At 40.1% G+C, this 17,763-nt stretch overlaps 1 protein-coding gene across 2 annotated transcripts in view; it reads right to left on the bottom strand.

The window, feature by feature from the left end:
- Positions 1-17,763, bottom strand: part of LOC114462860 (collagen alpha-1(XVII) chain-like) — a 33,629-nt gene that overhangs the window by 7,662 nt on the left and 8,204 nt on the right. The window contains exons 10-43 of one of the 2 annotated variants that reach the window (XM_028445943.1): positions 17,319-17,384; positions 17,167-17,247; positions 17,029-17,073; positions 15,389-15,541; positions 13,197-13,274; positions 11,752-11,796; positions 10,562-10,684; positions 8,825-9,136; positions 8,722-8,760; positions 8,622-8,648; positions 8,523-8,549; positions 5,968-6,030; positions 5,798-5,902; positions 5,670-5,732; positions 5,500-5,535; positions 5,297-5,422; positions 4,955-5,017; positions 4,810-4,881; positions 4,697-4,723; positions 4,573-4,608; positions 4,419-4,454; positions 4,211-4,327; positions 4,039-4,125; positions 3,895-3,963; positions 3,702-3,806; positions 3,556-3,618; positions 3,426-3,485; positions 3,291-3,317; positions 3,158-3,208; positions 3,000-3,071; positions 2,870-2,902; positions 2,606-2,722; positions 2,406-2,528; positions 2,227-2,343 (exon numbers count right to left, since the gene is read on the bottom strand). In XM_028445943.1, the coding sequence (XP_028301744.1) occupies positions 2,227-2,343; positions 2,406-2,528; positions 2,606-2,722; positions 2,870-2,902; positions 3,000-3,071; positions 3,158-3,208; positions 3,291-3,317; positions 3,426-3,485; positions 3,556-3,618; positions 3,702-3,806; positions 3,895-3,963; positions 4,039-4,125; positions 4,211-4,327; positions 4,419-4,454; positions 4,573-4,608; positions 4,697-4,723; positions 4,810-4,881; positions 4,955-5,017; positions 5,297-5,422; positions 5,500-5,535; positions 5,670-5,732; positions 5,798-5,902; positions 5,968-6,030; positions 8,523-8,549; positions 8,622-8,648; positions 8,722-8,760; positions 8,825-9,136; positions 10,562-10,684; positions 11,752-11,796; positions 13,197-13,274; positions 15,389-15,541; positions 17,029-17,073; positions 17,167-17,247; positions 17,319-17,384 (2,664 nt within the window). Of the gene's footprint in view, positions 1-2,226; positions 2,344-2,405; positions 2,529-2,605; positions 2,723-2,869; positions 2,903-2,999; positions 3,072-3,157; positions 3,209-3,290; positions 3,318-3,416; positions 3,486-3,555; positions 3,619-3,701; positions 3,807-3,894; positions 3,964-4,038; positions 4,126-4,210; positions 4,328-4,418; positions 4,455-4,572; positions 4,609-4,696; positions 4,724-4,809; positions 4,882-4,954; positions 5,018-5,296; positions 5,423-5,499; positions 5,536-5,669; positions 5,733-5,797; positions 5,903-5,967; positions 6,031-8,522; positions 8,550-8,621; positions 8,649-8,721; positions 8,761-8,824; positions 9,137-10,561; positions 10,685-11,751; positions 11,797-13,196; positions 13,275-15,388; positions 15,542-17,028; positions 17,074-17,166; positions 17,248-17,318; positions 17,385-17,763 lie in introns of both variants that reach the window. The other variant, XM_028445935.1, reaches the window with a different exon arrangement.

Here is a 17,763-nt window from a genome sequence, read left to right on the forward strand (position 1 = left end):
ATGTAGTGTGTGAGTGAGTGTTTGTGGTGGTCGATGGTACACTATGGCACTTTTCATGTTCATAGTTGGCCATCATTTCTAGAAATCTTTATTTTGTATCGGTCTTAAGCATTATTCTAATTTTCTGAGATACTGAATTTGGGATTTTCATTAGTTGTCAGTTATAATCATCAAAATGATCAAATATATCAGTCTGTGTGTAATGAATGGATATAAAATACAAGTTTCACTTTTTGAATGGAATTACTGAAATAAATCAACTTTTTCATGATATTCTAATTACATGACCAGCACCTGTATATAAGGTTGAAGATTTGTTTCTCGGCTTTTTCTAATTCTATAAGTGTTTGTTTATGAGAATGCATTTTTAGTAGTAGCCTTGTGCAGTGTTGGGAAATAACGGATTACATGTAACAACGTTATGTAATCAGATTACAAATTATGAGTAAATTTAAATATTTGGTAATCGGATTACAGGTAGATTGTAGAAATCAATGGATTACACTACATTACTTCTCTGTTTCCCGGTTTATTCACTCTCAACATGGCAATGTGATGCATTTCCCAGAAGCCCATGTAAATATGAAAAAAATATATATATTCTCGTCGGTCACTCAATCTTAATGATGTTATAAACTGAGCAGCGGGAGACAGACGTGGAACGGGAGGCAGAGCTGGAGCCAGAACCGGTAAGAATGTGTTAGTTGAGAGGATGTATTGAGATAATGGCTTTAAAAAACTTGCTCCATCTGGAGATAATTCCCGCTGAATAGTGACAAAGTTTTACAAACTTTCTGGATATTTTAACAGAGCAGAACATCAATAAACCACAGACTGATCACAGTTAGCAAGCTAACATTAGCCTCGCTTCTATGTTGGGTATCGCTATAATGACGTCAGGGCAGAACAAATCTATGTGTTACACGGCCGAAGGATGAATCACAATTTAGGAATAGCTAAATTACAAAATGTATTTCAACGACAGATAAACAAACAATTGCATTTACAATGGTTTTCAATATTCTTCTCAATTATGGTTGCATTCATTTATAAAAAATCAAATTAATTGTAGAAGTCATCCAAGTAATCAGATTACACTACTCAGATTGAGTAATGTAAGGGATTACATTACAAATAAAATTTTTGTGCATGTAATCTGTAACTGATTACATTTTGAAAGTAACCTTCCCAACACTAGCCTTGTGGCGGTGCTAGAGATAACATGGAGCTGAGAAAGTTTATTAGTAAATTAATTTTAACTACTGATAAACGATGTTAGGAGAGAACCTCATCTGGTAAGATCACTGTCTAAGATAACCAGTGCACTGAGAGAAGGACCGATAAGGACCCCTAGATATTTTAGACTCGAGACAGTTGGGATGTTAAATGAGGCTCCAAGCTTGCCTGATGGACCCAAAGGCAGACTTTTCCCAGTTTACCTTGTACCTGGAGATATTTCCAAATGAGTGAAAAGTTTTGAGAAGATAAGGTATTGATTCTGATGAGTTACTTATGTAAAATAAAATGAGGGGAATCATGTACATTAATTGGGGCTATTTTCACTGACTGTCTAGCTAATTGTGCGATGGGTTCCAAAGATAAACAAAATAAAAGTGGAGATAAGGGACAGTCTTATTGCGATGAACATGAGGTTGCAAACCTACAGAGTTTTAATCATGTTGATGAAATCTAGCGGAAAACCCATATGATGAAGCACAACCCACAGATAGCTCCATTCTAACCTTCAAATGCCTTTTCTGCATCTGGTGATAAAATAGCATTTTGGTAATCAGCTTTTGATGATGCATTTATTATGTGGGGCAGACGTTGAATGTTGTCTAACACTAGTCTTGATTTAATAAATCCTGTTTGATCACTGTGGGTCAGTTGGGTTATATGCTGTTCTAGTCTAGTGGCTAATTTTTTTGCAAAGGCTTTGAGGTTTGTATTGAGGGGCTGAGTGGCCAGTAGGAGGAGCAGTCCGTGGGCCGGTTTTTAAGTAAAAGATTATGGCTAGATTGGAACTATTGCTAAAAGACTCTTTGAATATTGAATAGTTGATCATTTCTAAGAGCCAGGGGAAGAGCTTTGATCTCCAGGAGGTCCTGGTGGTCCTGGAGGACCAACTACGTATCTCTTCACATCCTCCCCTCGACAGGAGTCAGGGACAAAGGAGAGGACGTCTCAATCTGCTGATACATCTCCTCAAAGAAAGTTCTCACTCACTTTGTAATATGTTGACTATGTCAGAGGCAGAGATGGAGCCAGGAGGACCAGGGGGACCAGGGGGACCAGGACGACCAGGATGTCCATCGTTCCCTCTGCCTGATCCTGATCCTGAAGCTGAGGAGGACACAGTTATCCTCAAATGAACAGATGATCAGAGCTTAAGAAATAAACCCTACCCTGAATGTAGGCCAAGACTCTGTTGGCAATGTCATCCACCTGCTGGTCTCCTACAGTACCAGGGTCTCCCGGACGACCAGGAGGTCCAGGAGGACCTACAAGATAATCTCTGATACCTCCATCTGCATGTGAGTAAGATTGTCATGTCACAGTCTCTGTTTTCCTTCATTCACAAAGCTTTCATCACAAATATTCTTACTCTTGATGTACTCTGAAATGTACTGGCCCACATCTGCTGGTCCAGATCCAGATCCATCCCTGCCAGGCAGTCCAGGTGGACCAGGTGGACCAGGAGGCCCTGGACTGAATGAACGATCTGCAACAGAGTTTCCACATGTAGCATCAGAGGTGAAAACATATGTAACAAGCTGTTCGTAGAGTTTCTGTTCTGAAAAAGTGTTCCAAGAAAAAGAAGAAGACAAAAAGAACCAGTGACAGGGTCAGAAACTACTTTCAAACTTACCTGGCCTGGGTCCTCCTTGATAACCAGGAGCTCCTGCAAGAAGAAAACCATAAACATCAAAACAAAAGTAACAAACTGAGCCAACTGTAGATTTTTGGAAGGTCAAACACGTTGTACAACAAGACCTTACCTTGTGGTCCAGGTGCTCCCACTGGACCAGGTGGACCCAGAGGTCCCCTTGGTCCTGGCTGACCTGGAAAACCTGATACACAATGTTCCCTGGTTTGAACATGAACATAAAGGTTGATGATACAATTGAACTGCAGGGTTGGTACTTGGTTTACGCACCGACTCCTGGATCTCCTGGACTTCCTGGAAGACCCGGTTGTCCTGGTTCACCTGAAACAGACATTGTTACATTTACTCTGAGGCTGTGTCAGAAGAAAAGTTTATCCATAAAAACCCTGAAGATGTTTCTCACCTTGATATCCTTGAGGTCCTTCTCCACCTAAGGAGTATCAAAAAAAAAAAAAAAAACAACCAGCCAAGGATACAGACCAGTGTGAGCAGAGAGTGATTTCAAAGCACTGAGCACAGTTGAAGTCACCTGCTGTACCTTGTGGACCAGGAGGTCCTTGAGGCCCTGGTGATCCTGGTGGTCCCGCAAAAAAGGTCTCTGGTATACGACAAGCAATACCACATCAAGTTATAAAAAGTATCTGACCTGGAGTCACTCAATCACCAACCTGATGTAGGAACAAAGCTGCCAGGCTCTCCCTTTGGCCCTGGAGGTCCAGGAACTCCCACGCCTGTGAGGAAGAGGAAATCTCTAATAATTCTGTGTGCTGATGATCAAATGCTCTTATGTTGGTAAAGTTTGGTTCTCCTTCACCTGGTTCTCCAGCAGAACCTCGTCGTCCTTGTGGCCCCGGTAGTCCCTGTGGCCCCAGTAGTCCCTGTGGCCCCGGTAGTCCTTGTGGTCCTTGTTGAAACTCACCTGAACAAGAATTAGAGTTAAATGGTTTGATTTATGGGCCTATATTCATTATATACTATTTGTCATTTTTAAATTGTTTCAAACGTACCAGGAGGACCCTTAGAACCAGGTGCTCCAGGGGGCCCCGGAAGTCCTGGCGGTCCAGGAAGTCCAGCCACTGAGGAAGATATAAGAAACATAATTTGTGATATTGGAAACATTTTACTTAGTAAAGAAATTAAGAAATCCTCACCAGCGCTGACTCTATCTGATGGGGCGCCTTTGCTGGGCTCTCCGGGTTGTCCTTGATCTCCTTTGTCTCCTTGCTCACCCTTCGAACCTATTCCCACCCAAAAATTCAACATGTCCAGCTCTTAAGTGAATCCTCGGTGAGTAGAAAAGGGTGTGAATAGACTAGACATTACCAGGTTGTCCTGGGAGACCAGCGGGACCAATGGGACCAGACAGACCAGGAGGCCCAGCAGGACCAGGAGGTCCAGCAGGTCCAGGAGGTCCAGGAATGGACACAGTGTCTGTGCCAGCTGCAGACAAAGTCAGAAATACAAGAACCAGGTGAGATCTGCAGGAGTTTTCTAAGCATTATCTGATTGGTTGATGGGTTGTAGATCTTACAGGCCATGATGACTTTACCAGGAGATCCTGGTTCACCTGAAGAACAAAACTACGTTAGATACCGACCACATGAACACCAATAAGCCTTAGATAATCAACCCTTTTTTTTTTTTTTAAATGTAGGATAACTGGAAACATATAATACAGGATTTACCTCTATCACCAGGTAATCCAGGATTCCCTGCAATGCCTGTGGAAGTGAAGAAAGAAAATGAATGAAAATGTTACAGATGTGGACCTCAGGGGTCTGAAGAACCAATTATCATATGTTTTAATACCTGGTGGTCCTTGTAGACCAGGAACACCTATAGGAACAAAATGTTTTTCATCTAAGTAATGGTTAAAAATAAATATCAAATCATATTTGGTATCTGGTGGTGAAAATTGAGACCTGGTGGTCCAACATCTCCAGAAGTTCCAGGTGGTCCCCTTGCACCAGGAGCTCCCATTTGTCCTGCTTCACCTGAAATTCAACATGTTAATGAGTTTTTAGTCAGCATCAAACATCTGCTAATCAGTTGGAAGTGTCTCCTCACCTCCAATCCCTTTAGCTCCCTGAGCTCCAGGAGGTCCATGTGGTCCAGTTTGACCTGGTTCACCTTTAACAAAAACAAAACCCTGTCACGCAAAAACCTATACAATGTCACACACTACTCTGTGAAAGTCAGATCTTAGAGATCAACCAGTGTTACAGTAAATTCAATAAAAGTGTTAATTTGTGTGATGCTAATTGCATTAGCCTGTCACTGTGATTTCTGAATATAGCTTAGCATTAAGCTAGTGGGCTTTTCTTTTATGTTTTTTTAGTCGTCTGGCCGAGATGTGATTAGTTTTGAATAAGTTCTTCCATTTGGTAGTAAAGTTGTGCGAATCCTCACCGGCTGGTCCTCGTGGTCCTCTCTCTCCGGCATCTCCTTTGGATCCTGGCAGACCGGACGTTCCTCTGTCACCTTTTTCTCCCGGAGCTCCAGCGTCTCCTGGGAATCCCTTTAGACCAGGCGCACCTGAGCACAGTGGCATGTTCAGAACAACCAATCTACAGACAGACAAACCGAAGTTTCACCTCGATTTAACTCCTTACCAGGAAATCCAGGAAGTCCCGCCTCTCCTGTGGCACCTGAACGTAACAGATCAACTTTTAGCTAGTCAGATTTAAGCTAGTCGTTGGTCGATTATTCATTTTTCACTTTTACTTATTACATTTTTACACAAACATTTGAACTTGATCAGCAAAGTGACCCTTGACTTTACCTTTGGGACCAACGGGTCCAGTGGAACCAGAAGGACCTGGACGTCCTTGGTCTCCGTGAGGTCCTAAAACACAAACCAATCAGCCCATCATCTTCATCACCCAACCAACGCTCAGGAGGAATTCCAACCTTTCTCTCCCTTTGCTCCAAAACCAGGAGGTCCGGCTTCACCGCGGGGACCCATAAGCCCCTCGCGGCCCCGCTGCCCCATTGGACCCTCTGCACCCGTCTCCCCTAAAGCACAAAGGGACACGACTCAAATCCCTTTAGCTCCTGTGGGTTCCTGTCCCAAACTTTACCTGCACTTCCCTTTGGTCCTCGTGGTCCGTTCAATCCTGGGTGGCCAATCTGTCCCGGAGGACCTAGAGAACCACAGAGATCACTCAAAACAATGAACCAAGGTTGCTGGTTTGACTCCTGTGCCCTGCTGAGTCATCCAAGAGAGTGTGTTGCCTTTATTAGGAACACCTGCTGAGCTTCTCATTAGTGCAATTAACCAATCAGCCAATCAGAAGGAAGAAACTTTGTGTATTTACTCCAATAAACATGAACACAAGCAGCTAAAGCCTAAGATCCACAGATCGGGTAGGAAAGTACACACCATATTTTTGTTAAGTCATGGGTTGAGTCCAGTAACGTGCCGTGAGCACTTGGGTTGGGTAGGCAGGGTGTTGCAAATCGAGACCACTAATGTGAGCACCAATGACAATTTCATATGTTTCGGCTGGCAAGTGTTAATCTAACAAAATCAACATCATAAACACCATTAAAGAAACATAAACAATTATTTAATATAGCCTCCATACTCTCCAACAACATATATCTCATGACACGGCAGCACATCTGTTGTTTGTGTTGGAAACACAGAAACATGGAGAAAATGACAACAACAACAACAACTCAGAACATCCTCAGTGAGGAGCATCCACAAAGTCAATCCTTCCTTTTGTTCCATTCACTGTAGAAAGTACCAACAATGTTCTGACTTTACCTTTGATGAAGGTCTGGTATCTCAGGTGTTGGTCTCCATCTTTTAAAAGCTGTCGTTTTTCCTCAAAACAAACTTTCTCTATCATCTCTAGCGCTGTCATCCTGACTGTAGTGTTTTCCCACCCACTAGCTAGAGCAGCGATTCTCAACTGGTGGGTTGGGACCCAAAAGTGGGTCGCGGACAGCTAGTCAAAAATGAATAAATACTTAATGTCTCTCAAGTTGCACTTGTCTTATTTTGAAAGAAACTTTTCTTTTGATAGACATGCTGTGAAATGCATGTTGCACAGGAAAATATATAGATTTATGTTTAAAAAAGATTATATATGTGTGTTTTCAACAGCTATGTTTGAAAAACTTAGTTTGGTTGAATTAATTCTAAAAAAAAGTGGGTCACGATTTAATGGCCGTGGCAAAATGTGGGTCCCAGGGTGAAACCAGTTGAGAACCCCTGAGCTAGAGAACGTAGCAGCAGCGGTCAGGTGATATCAATTCACTAATGCACTGTGAACTTACGTATAGCATTTAGCATAGCACGGTTACATCCAAAGGCACCGTAGAGAGCTGCCTTTTTACATAGATGGTTTTAATCTTGGGGAACACATAAAAACACGCTATGGGGCCAGAGGCAGAGCAGCAATGTGCCTTTGGGAGAGGGTGTGGCCTCTTCCTGCCTCCACAGCGGAGCGAGATTTGTGCAGCATCTCTGCCGTAATAGCGCTGTTTAGTCATTTGTGCTATGAAACGCACAAAATGCTGGCACTTTCAAACTTATAGGGAATGTAAATGGAAAAATAAATAATAAGAATTATATTATAATGAAACCAAATAATCAAATATCAATTCACCCTTGGGTAGGCACTGTCTACTTTGCCTACCCTGACTGCACGTCACTGGTTGAGTCTCACTGCTGGGTTGTGGTTTGTGTGTTGTTGCAAAGTCATTATTAAAACACTAAAGGCTACATGATTTTTGGTGCTGAGTCATGTTCATTTATTCCCTCTGTGTTGTATTTTGAGAATTGTCACTGAGTCATGATTTTAGTTTTTTGCTGAGTCATTTGTGTATGATTTCACAATTGTAGTTTGAAGATTGTTGCTGAGTCTTTTTGTGTTTCCTTACTGAGTCATAGTTTGTGTGTTGTTGCAGAATCGTAGTTTCAAGATTTCTGCTCAGGTCATTGTGTCGTTGCAGAGTCACGTTTAAAACACTAAAGCTACATGTTTATTGGTGCTGAGTCATGTTTGTGGGTTTTTTGCTGAGTTGCTTGTGTATTATTGCATAATTGTGGTATAAAGATTGTTGCGAAGTCATTTTTGTGTTTTCTCACTGAGTCGTGGGTTGTTGCTGAGTCGTGTTTGTTTAATACTGCTGATTTGTAGCATGATTGTTGCTGAGTCATGTTTTGTCTTGTCACTGAGTCGTGTTTGACTAATACTACATAAGGATTGTAGTCATGTCGTGTGTTTTCTCAGAATCATGATTTGTGTTGTTGCTAAATCGTGTTAGTTTAATACTGCTGATTCATAGCTTCAGGATTGTTGCTGAGTCTTGTTTGTCTAAAACTGCTGATTCATAGCTTGAGGATTGTTGCTGCATCGTGGTTTATGTGTTATTGCCGAGTCGTGTTTGACTAAAACTGCTGTTTCGTAGCTTGAGAATTGTTGCTGCGTCGTGGTTTATGTGTTATTGCCGAGTCGTGTTTGACTAAAACTGCTGTTTCGTAGCTTGAGAATTGTTGCTGCGTCGTGGTTTATGTGTTAATGCCGAGTCGTGTTTGACTAAAACTGCTGTTTCGCAGCTTGAGAATTGTTGCTGAGTCATGGAATCCGTAGTTTAACCTGTTGTGACTCATGAATCAGACCTGGTAGTCCTGGGAATCCAGCATCCCCTGAAAGAGAGCAGGTTTTTAAAGGTCTGGTTGTGGTCAAGGAGGTACCAGAGAAGGATGGATGTGTCTCACCTTTCTGTCCCAGAGCTCCTGGATCACCTGTGAGGGAACATTCAGGCTGATGAGGATGATGAAGGATCAGAAGGTGCTTTAGGAGCAGCACCTCACTCACCTTTAGGTCCCGGGTCTCCTTGTTCACCTTTCAAAGTGTCTGAACACAGAGAACATTGTCACTCACATGTGACCTCACCGAGTACCGTCGAAGCGTGTCGTACCTCTCACGGGACCCGACTGCAGTTCGGCCCGGACCAGCTGGTGGACGGCTCTCTGCAGGGCACCGGCATCCGCTCCCAGCCCGTTAACCCCGTCCTTTGCCCCCGCCCCCAGGTGGAGCCTGTTCTCAGAGCGGGTGATGGAAGAGGAGCTTCGGTCTACGTAGTCCGAGTTCAGCGGGTCGATGATGTTGATACCAGGTGATGAAGAGGAGGAGGAGGAGGAGGATAGACGGCTGGACCGGGCTGAGGCTGCGGTGCTGGTGCCGGATTCTAAGGCGTCGACGCGACTCTTCAGACGCTTCACCTCCTCACCTGAGAGAAGAAGAAGAATAGCTTTAGACATGCTCACAAGCAAGAACACCTCCTGAGAACCAAAGTTATTTTAGCTTATATTGTGATTTTAAGACATTATTAAGGTATAACGGCAAGGCACAAATCAAAAAATAAAATGTTTACCTTCATATTTATTCTGCATTTAAACGTACCTCTCATTCCGACTTCACTAAATCCCTAAAAAGTGAGTTTTATGGCAGAGTATTTAATGTTTAACAATGACAAAGCAAAGTATCCTTATTAAAAATCCTTATAAATGTGTTTTTAAATAAAACTCACTTATTTGAATAGATTTAAAATGTTTAAAATGCCAAAAAATATATACGTTTTGGGTCATATTTCAAAGTTTAAACCAAAAGCTAGTGAGCTAGTAAGCTAGTTAGTTAGCGATTAGCCGGCATTTGGTCGAAGGTTTTTTCCTTCTTTCCATTAAAAAAAGATCCCACCACTATTTAATAAAACATGCTTATAATTGTGTTTTTAAATAAAACTCACTTATTTGAAGAGAAAATACTGTACATTAAAAGTGTTTAAAATGCCACAAAATATACGTTTTGGGTCTAAACCAAGAGCTAGTAAGCTAGTTAGCGATTAGCCTGTGTTTTTTTGGTCTTTCCATCATCACATCCTTACACATAATATGTCATCGTAAAGGTCTGGATGTTCTCTATAGAGTCCATAATAAGTGACTACTGTAGCTTTAAGGATTTGAAAGATAGAGACCGAAATCTAGTTCATCACGGTAAAACAAATATGTTTCTTCTCCTGGAATAAATTGGAATCTAAATTAGAGACTATTATGTGTGTTTTTGGAATCATAATTTGACATTTTGTTTTCAACTTGTGTATTTATAATGTTTAGTGTGTTTTTGTGTGTCACTGTGTGATTTTGCTTAGATTTTAGTGTCAATTTGTGTTTTTCTGAGACATTTTGTGCATTTCGTCATCGTAATGTGTTTTTATTGTCATTTTGTGTGTTTTCATTATTTTTGGCAACACTACTGTATGTGTATTTGTGTTGCCACTTTGTTGTTAATTAATGTGTTTCTGTTTGTTTTTTTGTCTTTTTGTGTTTTCGGAATGATTTTTCAAATTTTCTTGTTCTCTCTTTAAGTGAGCTAACACACGGTAGAGTAGTGGTTAGCACATCCACCTCATAGTAAGAATGTCCTGGGTTCAAGTCCTGTGGTGGACACTTGCTCTTTGTGTGGAGTTTGCATGTTCTTCCCGTGCTGCCTTAGGTCACCTACAGGTGGTTTGATGTTACTGCACGTACGGCTGTTCTTTGTGATTCATGACTTACAGATACCATGAACGAGGCTTTCAGCACTAAGAATGTTCACCATCTTTCCCAGTGACCTTTGTTCTGCTCACACTGGTTTGAGCACAGACTGGTTCACCTACCCAGAGCGATGAGTCCAAAGAGCAGACCCAGGAGGAGGAGCAGAGCCAGCAGGAGGCCCAGCAGCCATTTCCACCATCTGCAGCATGAACACCAGCCCAGGGTCCACTGGTCTTTTCCCACCTCTGAACAACAAAAGCAAGTAATGATTTAAAGGATGGATCATCATTTATTAGTCTTCTTTAGCCCAGTGGATCTAGGCATTAGCCAAACAAGTACTATAACCTACCATTAGAATTACCTTTAATATTTAATATGAGCCTAGCAATAGCCTAGCATTAGCATTAACCTAACAACAGCATTAGCATTAGCCTATTAAGAGCAATGACCTAGCATTAGAATTACCGAGCATTAATATTAGCCTCGCGATAGAATTACCTAGAATTAATATTAGCCTAGTAATAGCATTAACATTAGCCTAACAAGAGCATTAGCATAGCATTAACCTAACAAGAGCATTGACCTAGCATTAGCCCTCACCTAGCATTAACATTAACCTAGCATTAGCCTAACAGAGCATTAACCTAGCATTAGCTTTCACCTAGCATTAGATTTACCTAGCATTGTTATTAGCCTCACAATAGCATTAGCATTAACCTAGCATTCGATTTAGCTAGCATTAATAATAGCCGAGCCATAACATTAACGTTAATATAGCATTAGCATTACTAGCCTAACAAGAGCATTAGCCTAGCATTAGCCAAACAAGTGTATTGACTTAGCATTAGAATTACCTAGCATTATTATTAGCCAATCAATAGAATAAGTTTAGCATTACCATTAGCTTAACAAGTGCATTGACCTAGCATTAGCTTTAACCTAGCATTAGAATTACCTAGCATTAATATTTGCCTAGCAATAGCATTAGCCTAATAAGCGCATCAGCCTAGCATTAGTATTAGCCTAACAAGCATTCACCTAGCATGAGCTTTAATCTAGCATTAGAATTACCTAGCATTAGCATTAACCTAGCATGAGCATTAGCCTGACAAGAGTATTAGCCTAGCATTAGCATAACCTAACGGTTGAAATAAAAAAAAAACAGGTAAGTCATGACAAAACTAATGCCAAAGTCAGCAGTAAAATAATAAAGATAGATGAGTTAAGGCTGCATTAGAGACATTGTTTCAGGTTAAATGTGTAAAGTTAGCAGGTGAAAGTGTGAGCTGCGTAGCTGCATCGCTGCGTATACCTGCGTACGTAGCTTTGTCTCTGGTGGCAGCTCTGAAGCTGGAGGCTGAAAATAGAAGAAGCACCGAGGACGAAATGATGAAATCGTCTTATTTTTATTGCTTCATTGCAATATTTAACAGAAAATTCATTGTAACATACAAATGTCATAGCCAGTACACTTCATTTTATTAAAAAAACCCTCAATATATTAATTGAATAAGGCAAGAAACAAAAAAACAAAAACAATAGATACCACCTATATACAATAGAAAAGTTTAAAAGAAATGCATAATAGGAATGAGGGATAAATAAACAGGGTAAGTGCCTTAAGCAGATTCTTTCTCACGTTGACAGGGTCAATAAATAATAAAGTATCTCATGCTCACCTTCCATGAAAATTCTCTCCAATATTTAGAAAAAAAAATCATCTATGTGTCGCTGATTGTAAAGCTGCACATGATAAAATAAACAGCAACATTTTGCAACGTTTAGCAACAAACCACATCTAAATTTTTTTAACGTTACTTTTGACCAGATTTACAGTAATATTTGGGAAATTTGTGATATTTACTTTTCTCGTAAAAATATATTGTCAGTTAAATATAATTGCTAAATCTAAATGTTACATTTTAAATATAAATGTTACATCTAAATCTATGTTACATCTAAATCTAAATGTTAAATGTAAATATTACATTTACCTATAAGATATAAGACTTTATTGAGATAAATCTAAATGTTAAAGCTGAATTTTAATGTTAAACCTAAATGTTAAATCTAAATCAAAATGCTAAAAGTTAAATATGAAATTTAAATATGAATTATAGACCTACATCTAAATGCTAAATGTAAATCTAAATATGAAATGGTAAATCTAAATCTATGTTTCTTATGTGCTTTTAATTTATTAATATTTTATTGTTATTTTATTTTATGTTGTAACAGTACTCCAAGCTGCTACAATTTTGTATGACTTGTCTTGTACAATGACAATAAAATCTGTCTGTCTGTCTGTCTGTCTGTCTGTCTGTCTGTCTATATAGAGCTTTCTCATAGACACTCAAAGAGCTTTACAGAACTAAGGCATTTTTCTTTCACTCCACACTTAGTGGTGGTAAGCTACTATTGGTGCCACAGATGCCCTGGGGCAGACTGACAGAAGTGAGGCTGTCATAGTGAACCATAGGCCCCTCCCACCACCACTCACTCACACACTACATTCATACTAGACAATGTGAGTGAAGTGCCTTGCCCAAGGACACAATGACAGATACCACTGCAGTGACTGTCCCCCACTGTGACCCCTGGAATTCTCAGTGGTCTCCATCATCTACTGACCACGACCAGACCTGCTGATCTTCACAGATCTAACCAGATCAGCCAATCACAGGCTGGTACGGTATTACCTGTGACATTTAGATTTAACATTTAATATTTAGATTTAGATGTAGAGCGCACGTTTACCCTCAGCTCCTCGCTCTGCTGATGTGCTCGATGAGAGCTGCTGTTTCTCCCTCTTCAGCGAGTCCTCAGCGTACGAGCCTACACACACACACGCACACGCACACACACACACGCACACACACACACGCACACACACACACACGCACGCACACACACACACACAGAATGACTAAAACTCTGCATTAGTGTCTCATTTTTGTGTAAAAACTTGACTAAAAAGACCTTCACAGACTGACATTAAAAATGATTTCAGGGCCACGTTGCAGCATGAGATCAATCAGAATAAGATGAAATAAGACAAAACAGGTTAATAAGAAGATAAGAAGAGAATAGATTCATATTTAAATAGAATAATATATAATTAAGACAAAATGAAATAAGAAAAGTTATGAGATAACATATACGTTAAGTCAATATAAGTTAAAGGAGGAAAAAAAAAGCACTTAAAATGTCTCACTAGTAGAACTATAGTGTATAATGGGTTTAGTCTACGAGTAGTAAAGGCTAAATATTCACTAGTATTACTAGTAGGCCTAATGTAAATGATGTAGGAGGGATGAGAACCAAATCCAGCTCTCTGATTGGTTGGAATACTTTCTAAAGCCAATGGCAAGAGTGAATTTACTTTCCCCGCCTCTTTATTAGCATATGACGCTAACAAGTGACAGTTTTTTTACTTCAACTCTCGCACTAGTAAACCTAGACCGAGTACATGTACTAAAACATTGAACACTAGTAGAGATTAATAATAATCACTGATATCACATTTATGCTCAAACGGAGTCAATACTCACACACACACACACACCATTCTCCATTTTGGCCTTAACATGCTACACACACCCTCGTTAGTTTGACTCTTCGTTTAAAAGCACACGTGGATATTTGTTTATTTACAGTCCTCTCAATGCTCTTGCGTTCTTGTCTTTTTCTCCTCTTTGCCTTTGACTTAAATAAATGGTAAATAGACATGATTTATATAGAGCTTTATCACCACGGAAACAGTCTCAAAGTGCTTTACATATCAGCTCATTCACCCAATCACTCTCACATTCACACACCAGTGGGACAGGACTGACATGCAAGGCACTAGTCGACCACTGGGAGCAACTTAGGGTTCAGTGTCTTGCCCAAGGACACGTCGACACATAGTCAGGTACTGGGATCGAACCCCCAACCTCTCGATCAGAAGACGACCCACTACCACCTGAGCCATGGTCGCCCTCGTCAGAAGTTTTTCAGTTTAGTGATGCAGAATTTTTGAGAAATGATTTGAACTTTTCTTGAGTCATGACTGTGGCCACTTCCACAATGACCAACTTTAAGTTTATCTCCTTTTTTTAAATTAGCCAAGCCGCTTTATAGCTACGATGTTCACTTTGAAACGAATTCTAGCACCTTTGATTTGAGAGTTTGGTTGGTAAAATTGCACCCACACACAATTCTCAATCAAAAATTCTAGATTCATAGTCTATAATTTTAATTTTGGTAAAGTTTTAATAATTTCGTTACTTTACATTTCTATTTTTTCCTCTTCTTCCTCCTCATCGCGTTAGGAAACATCTATAAATTTCAAATTCACACAAACATCTAAAACATATCATATATCATACATTTTGTGTGATACCATTGAGTCAAAATAACTGTGAATAAATGTGAAACTGCCTAATTCATCATCATGTGTGTACTTATGTTAACAGACTGTAAAATAAACATGTACATGTTGTAAACGCTGTGTTGTTATTGACATTTAAACCTTTAATAAACCTCTATTCCTAACGACAAGAACTTACTACAAAACACGCAACTGTAACAATTAAATAAAACAAGAGAAACACTTTAACTCAATTTCAGATGTCACTCCTCTCAAACAAACATTAAAATTAATAATTGAAGAGATTAAAATATGACGTAGAAGTGTCAGAAATGGGAGAAATGTAGCAAAAATACATTGAAAGGAGCAAAAATATGGAAAGAAAAAGTGATGAAAATAGGTAAAAATATGGAAAGTTTGGTGTCATTGCAGAAAAAGGGTAAAAATAAGAGCAAAAATTGGCTCAAATTGTTAAAAAATATTCTTAGTTTCTTGAAGGCATCTAGAGACCCTCTCCCAGTTTCTCACGACTCCAAGGTTGAGAACATCTGGTGTAGACTATTTAGTGTTAGTACACACACACACACACACACTGTACCGATGGTAGCAGGAGCTGCAGACATGAAGGTCTTTCCAGTGTCTTTGCTCATCACCAGCCTCTCACTCTCCTTCCTCACAGCAACGTTGTCCTTCTCTAGCGTCAATAACTTCAGATCTGAGACCTCATCGTTACCAGAGCTGCTTGGCCTCACTGACACACACACACACACACACACACACAGCATTGAGGTTGTGTAGACACACTATGGGCCTATACTAAGAAGCTAGGGCTGCGTCTGAATAGTCCCTCCTATCTCCTTTCCTATCCACTTTTCCTTAACCCCCGTGGATGACGTTTGTTTTGACAATCAGACACACTTCCACTAGGTGGCGTATTAATCTGACGGCCGTGACAGTTAGTGACGTCTGCCGTGGTGAAAAAACTACAAACTTCTGAAAATGGACTAAAAGCTTTTTCTAGAACCACAGAGTGTCTGTTTTATGTCAGTTATAATCTGATAATATGTCTGACATATAATAATATATGGGTTTTAGATTATTTATTTTAAATTGTTCAAGGCATATTATTGCATTGGTAACTTTCATGATCTCGTTGTCGGTCATTGTGAGTTTTTGTAAGCGTTAGGTGGGCGTTTCCCTTTAAATGCATTGAGCTTCCTTTCCTCAGCTTTAGAAGAACACAAACGTTTTCATCATGGCCACCACTTAAACACTTCTGTGGGTGAAGGAACAGGAGATAGGAGGGAATATTCGGACGCAGCCTAGATTTCCTCTTATCTCGCTAACTTCCAGGATTTAATCAGTGTGTGCTGGACTACAAAGCTCGCTAACATCTTATGGAGCTAAATCACCATGGTTACTTAGGCTGAACGACTAACCTGGTCGGGACCAGGTTTCGTTCTGGATCAGATCAGAGCGAGTACTAAAGCCCCGCCTCCTGACCAATCAGATCTCTTAGAAAACGAACTGTCCAATAAAAATAGGATCATTGTGAACACGTCTGTGTGGATCTGATGTGAGAATATTTATCCTTTATTTACCATCACATTCTTTAGGAAACATATAGATTTATATCTACATTAGTCAGATGATAAAACCTCATAAATTATTTCATATATTTATGTATTCTGTGGTTCATGTAGATAATATAAATATAAATATATTCCACCTTATGATGTAGACTGATCTGTATGAACGCAGCATCAGAGATAAAAGAGAAAGTGATCAGAGAGTCTGTTTATTCACCGTTTATAATCTCATTAATTTAATCATTAACACTAATTAATTCCTGCATTAATTACTTTCTGATTTTACTGCAGCAACAATGTCGTTTTTGGTCTGAATTATGGATTTTAATTCTTTATATTTTTAAAGAATTATTCCTCAACTGCGACGTAAGTTTCTCTCTAGTTTCTGTGTGATTGTGATTGGTCTGACGCTGTAATCTCCTCCTCTGCCACTAGAGCGCACACGTAGCCAGGCTAAAATTAACACGCCTAACTTAGAGAGTTGTAATCTACATTTGTCGTACAGGACAACTTCTGTGTGACGGAGAATGTTTGGTGAGGTGAAGCTAACAGAGATAATTATCTAGCTTCATAGTATAGTCATTAAATAACAACAAATGTATACAAAAGGACAACAAAAATACACCAAACAAATTGATTGTATGCTCACCTGTGGAGCTGCTCAGCACACTCACATTCTTCTGCACACCGTAACCTACACACACACACACACACACACACACACACACACACATACATACATGGTGCACAAACTGTGTGTTTGGATTTTCGCCGTGTTATCGTTTACCTGTTGGTGTGTTTAAGGCAGTGGGAGAAATGAGCGCCACGCCGCTATTGGACAGGTTGTTCTGCACACCATAGAACGGAGCTGGTGGAGGAGAGGAGGAGCAATTAAAGATCAGAGGAGTTTAAACTCAAGCTTATGAGAGTCAGGCTTACCTGAGCCGCCAACGGAGAGGCTGCCGTTCACTGTGGGAGATCCTAGAGCCAGGTTGTTCTGAACGCCTGCACCAAACATTCACACTGGGCTTTTAATCACACGCGTTGGAGGCTTTGAAGGGCCGCGTTTGGCCCCCGTGCCCCCAGTTTGAAACATGCAAAACAACCAAACATCAGCAGTAAGTGTGTGACTCACAAGCTTTATCACAAACATGTTCTGATGGTCACATGACCAACATTCAAGTCAACATTTAAAATAACAACCAATCAGAGCATTACACAGGGTTGTTATTGTTGTCCCTTTGTCTGTATTTCTTTTAACTTTGTGTGTTTTTGTTGTTGTATTGTGTATTTTTCTTGTCATTAGTTTGTATTGTTGTTTAACGTGACTTTGCGTGTTTTGTGTATTTTGTTGTATTGTGTGTTTTTCTTGTAGTTTTGTGTG

Source organism: Gouania willdenowi, chromosome 1 (genome assembly GCF_900634775.1).
Source record: "Gouania willdenowi chromosome 1, fGouWil2.1, whole genome shotgun sequence".
NCBI classification, from domain to species: domain Eukaryota; kingdom Metazoa; phylum Chordata; class Actinopteri; order Blenniiformes; family Gobiesocidae; genus Gouania; species Gouania willdenowi.